The 4,258-nt window shown below is 36.4% G+C and overlaps 1 protein-coding gene across 1 annotated transcript; it reads right to left on the bottom strand.

Moving 5' to 3' along the window:
• Nucleotides 1-3,512: 3,512 nt before the first annotated feature.
• On the bottom strand, nucleotides 3,513-3,935 carry LOC124361051. Its single transcript, XM_046815088.1, has one exon. It carries the CDS (start codon nucleotides 3,933-3,935, stop codon nucleotides 3,513-3,515), a length of 423 nt encoding a protein of 140 aa, XP_046671044.1.
• Nucleotides 3,936-4,258: the final 323 nt, after the last annotated feature.

Genomic DNA, 4,258 nt, shown 5'->3' with positions numbered 1-4,258 from the left:
GCACTTTACAGAAAAACAAATAAATATAATTTCAACAAAATTTATCTCTTTGAGCTTAAAAAGCGGTATTGCGTAAAAATTTAAGCAGTATTGCTATGAAATATTACACAGTTAACTCAGAGAACGCATCTATCTACACACTGTCACTCGAAATACTCATTCACACAATTGAACAACGCCTTAATAATACTAGTTAATAATAATAATTAGGTATACACGTATTATGCTGCATAAAAACACAACTTACTGTAAACAAAAAGCATTATATAAATTTAACGTTTGGTCGTGTTTATTATTACAGTGATAGAACAGCATAACCAATCACCCAAATCATTTTGTTAAATTATCTAAAAATCAATACATTTCAGTATAATAAATAGTGAACCTAAATCCTTAAAAAGAATTATTTTCTTGACATACACGTGTTTCTACATTCAACCATCATCAGTGTACATACACATCTAAATGAATAATAAACAAATAAATTTAAACATATGGACAATTTAAACAGATGTTAAACTTATATCACGATTCAGCTTTACGGTGTCATCCTCCGTAGACTAATGGTTATAGTCTCGGTTCTCTAACCGAGAGATCACGGGTTCAAATCTACGGGAGGTCCATAAATGTAATAATAATAATAAATAAAAACCAGTCGGCATAGCTGACGCTGAGGCTTAAATAAGAGAGAAAAAATAACCTTTACTGTTTTGATAACCCATTCTTAACCATCGCAAAGATCTAAAATAGTTATTCCAGTGAGTGACCGTTTCGCATACTAACTTTGTTCATTATTCCGGGAACATAATCTCGTGGATCAAAATTTAAATATTATAGGGCGTACATTGTAAGAGAACGATTTCCATGTTGAAACTGTCTTGTAAACATGCAATTGTCAAAAATTCCAAATAATGTTGAGTTCACATAAGCATAGCGTTCTTCGTAAATTTTTTAAATATTTATTGACTATTCCGTGAGTTATTTTCTTACATTTTCATAACTCAATTATTTGAGTTCACAATATTCTATTCAAGTTAACAATTTAAATATATTTATTTACTTTTTATTCTATAATTATTTTCCTTTAAGTTTATTTGGCCTGATAACAGCGTTAGGAAACAGTACAGCTGTAAACAAGTTACTGCGCTTGAATGCACGGGATACACGTTCCAGCGCTGGCTACATTTAAACCCCAACACATTATCACAGTTTAGTACCTGTCACATTAACTGCCTAACACATTATCGGCATGGGTTTGTTGCGAGCAGACTGTTCTCGACTTCTTGCATCAATATGCTACTTTTTATACAGTAAATACAGTTCAAAAGTAAAATTTTTCAAAATCTCAAATAAAAAACACAATGATTAAAATTACTTATTATAACTCTGAAGATTTGAAACTTCAGACCATAGCATAATTTATTTTGTTTGCTTAATATTACATTATTGCTATACTGTTCCGTAATTTTATGGACAAAGGTATAACCGTCACTCAGTTCAAGACACAATTTCACTACATGAACGTGGATCTCTTACACACATTTTCTATACGGATGGATACTTAGTTCCCATCTGTCCCTCTGTATGTATTTCTTTTATAATAAAAAAAAAATTAAAAACTAATAGAATAAAAATTTAATTTTGGCTCAATGTATATGGTAATAATTCCAGTTTCTGAAAAAATATTATATTTTTTTAATATTTTTAAAATGGAGGCCGTAACAATTTTTGAGTAACTTAAAAATTACCAACTTTTCTTAAAAATTAAAAATACAATTATTTTATAATATTTAAATATAGGGGAGAGCGTGGCATGTTGAGACAAACTTCAGATTTTATTTTTTACATTTTTTGTTTGAATTATTTTGTAATTGGAAAAATACTGATATTATACTTCAATTAGTTGTGCACTTTTCTATGGTATTGACGCTTTGATTAACTATATACATCTCCCAAAATTAAAATATTTGTTTAATGCTGTAAAGTGTATTAATGTTCCCCACATGGGGGCAAGTTGATACTAGCGAGAGGCAAGTTGATACAAGTGTATAAATAATAAGCTAATAGACATTAAGGTAGCAAATAATCACTTAATAGACAATCGAAAAAATGTATTAAGCAGAATATAGTACAAAGGTAACGTAAGACATATTATTAAACTATTTTAAACACACAGTTTATGAGATTGTGTTCATAACCTACTCAGAATCACTGATTACAAAGTCAGATGTACAGTGAATACAAGTGTACATTTTACAGTCTTTCCCACATTCTATATGAGCCCATTTTTTGCAAGAAATGCACTGTATCCAGTCCTGACCTGGCTTGGATTCGGAGAATGGCTCCAAACATATGAGACACAGGGCGTCGTTCTCTTCCTCCGACTCTGATTCAACCTTCATTTTATTCTTTGGGACGCATTTCTGTTTCTTTACCTTGTTCTTCTCCTTAGTCTGACTCTCTATCATTTTAAAAAGTCTTTTTTTGGCGTTTTCTGACTTGGCTACCATTTTAGCTTCCTTTTTTTTGGCTTCCACTTCCAGCCTCTCCTTAACTGGTGTGCTAGTAAGGATAGCGGATTTTAAAGATTTCCTCCCTTTTTTGATATTTTTTCGCTCTCCAGCTTTAGGGTAGGGGCGGCTTTCTTGAGGGCTTACAGTGAATACGCCTACAGAAACATCCTTATTTGTAGATGGAACTGCAGTTGTAGTCTCAGTTCGGTTCACTTTGGAGTGTAGACCATCAGCGTTGCTTGTCCCAGTTTGAGAAGTCTTGACAGTGCTGCCTTGTGAAGTCACCTCTCTATCCGTGACTGCGCTGGACAAGAAGTCATCCTCAGTAAACACATCTCTGTTGTATGGCGCGATTCCTGTTGCTTGAAATCCAGATATAATATTTGTAGGATTTATTGCTCTAGGGAGTGCCATCTTTACTATGCCAGGAATGTCGTAGATTGTTACAGTTTTCCCTGCATTGTTGACCATCCAGTCGTCGACTGAAGCGAAGTAAAATCTTTTGAAAGGCCCATAAACTGACCTGTCAAGCGGTTGCAGGCGGTGGGAAGTGTGGGGGGTGAGACGTATTCAGATAATTACCATAATACTTAAAACTATTTTCCGGAAGTGGTCAACCACGTGGTGATTCTAACACCAAACCAAAATTACATTCCCCCCAAAGGCCCGGATCGGTCATTATGCTGGGACACTCCTCTAGCCAGCTTTGATTTAGAATTTGATATTAATATTCCCCCATAATTAAATCCCCCTAAAAATTAAAGCACGGAGTGACCCTCGATACCCGAACCATGCTGCCCGTATTTCCCGATCCCCACAACCCCCACGATCCCCCGTCTAACCTGCCTAGCCCGACATAATTTATTGGCACCTAAATCGTAATAAAAATATGTATTACACTTGAGACTTAATTTAAAACTACGACCAACTCACGGATACCCGTCCAGTCTGCAACGTCCGTCAGCGTACACGTCCGCTCGCTCCTCTGGCACAAGTGCGTTATCGACCAAACCCGTTCCCCGATAATCGGCCTGATTGTGCCCGTTCCGATATTCGGTCAAAGGTCGCCCGTTTAGCTCCTGCACACTGACCGACCCGATCACCGTGGCGGTTACATGCCACAGGGGGAAAAGACAACATGACGATACCATTTTCTTTGCAGAAGTTGAGCACTTCAATAGATAAGTGTGATTCATGGTTATCCAAAACCAACAAGCAGGGATTGCCCTTGCTAGATCTTACGTGGCCGTGAAAATGTTTAATGAACGTCAAAAACGATTCAGATTTGATCCATCCGGATGGGTAGGAAGTTCCAATACATCCTGGTGGCCCGTTAATGATGAAGTGATCCTTGAATAATACTCTTGGGAATACGAACATTGGAGGAACTGAGTTGCCGATGGCACTGACAGCCAATACCATAGTGACAGTCTGCCCCCTTTCTGCTGACGTAGCTTTCCCTACTTGGCGTACTCCTTTCTGAGCTACGATTTTGTTTGGCCTCTGAACTGTTTGCACACCGGTCTCGTCAATATTCCAAATATCCTTAGGTTCAATTTTGTATTTATCTAAAGTACTCTTCAAATTGTCAAAAAATAGATCAACATTGACTTTATTAAAACTGGTAGCGCGACTAAGGCTCGTAGCCTCAGGCTCCCTGATTGATAGTCTAGGGTGTCTTTTCATAAATAAGCTAAACCAGTCCTTTGTAGCCATTTTATGGTTAATCCATGAATCAGGTAATG

The sequence above is a fragment of the Homalodisca vitripennis genome, chromosome 4, assembly GCF_021130785.1.
Source record: "Homalodisca vitripennis isolate AUS2020 chromosome 4, UT_GWSS_2.1, whole genome shotgun sequence".
Classification (NCBI taxonomy): Eukaryota; Metazoa; Arthropoda; class Insecta; order Hemiptera; family Cicadellidae; genus Homalodisca; species Homalodisca vitripennis.
This window is presented reverse-complemented; position numbering and strand designations above follow the sequence as displayed.

Excerpts from the sequence above, each read along its gene's own strand:
- LOC124361051 (XM_046815088.1), bottom strand. The coding sequence starts at position 3,935 with ATGGTATTGGCTGTCAGTGCCATCGGCAACTCAGTTCCTCCAATGTTC.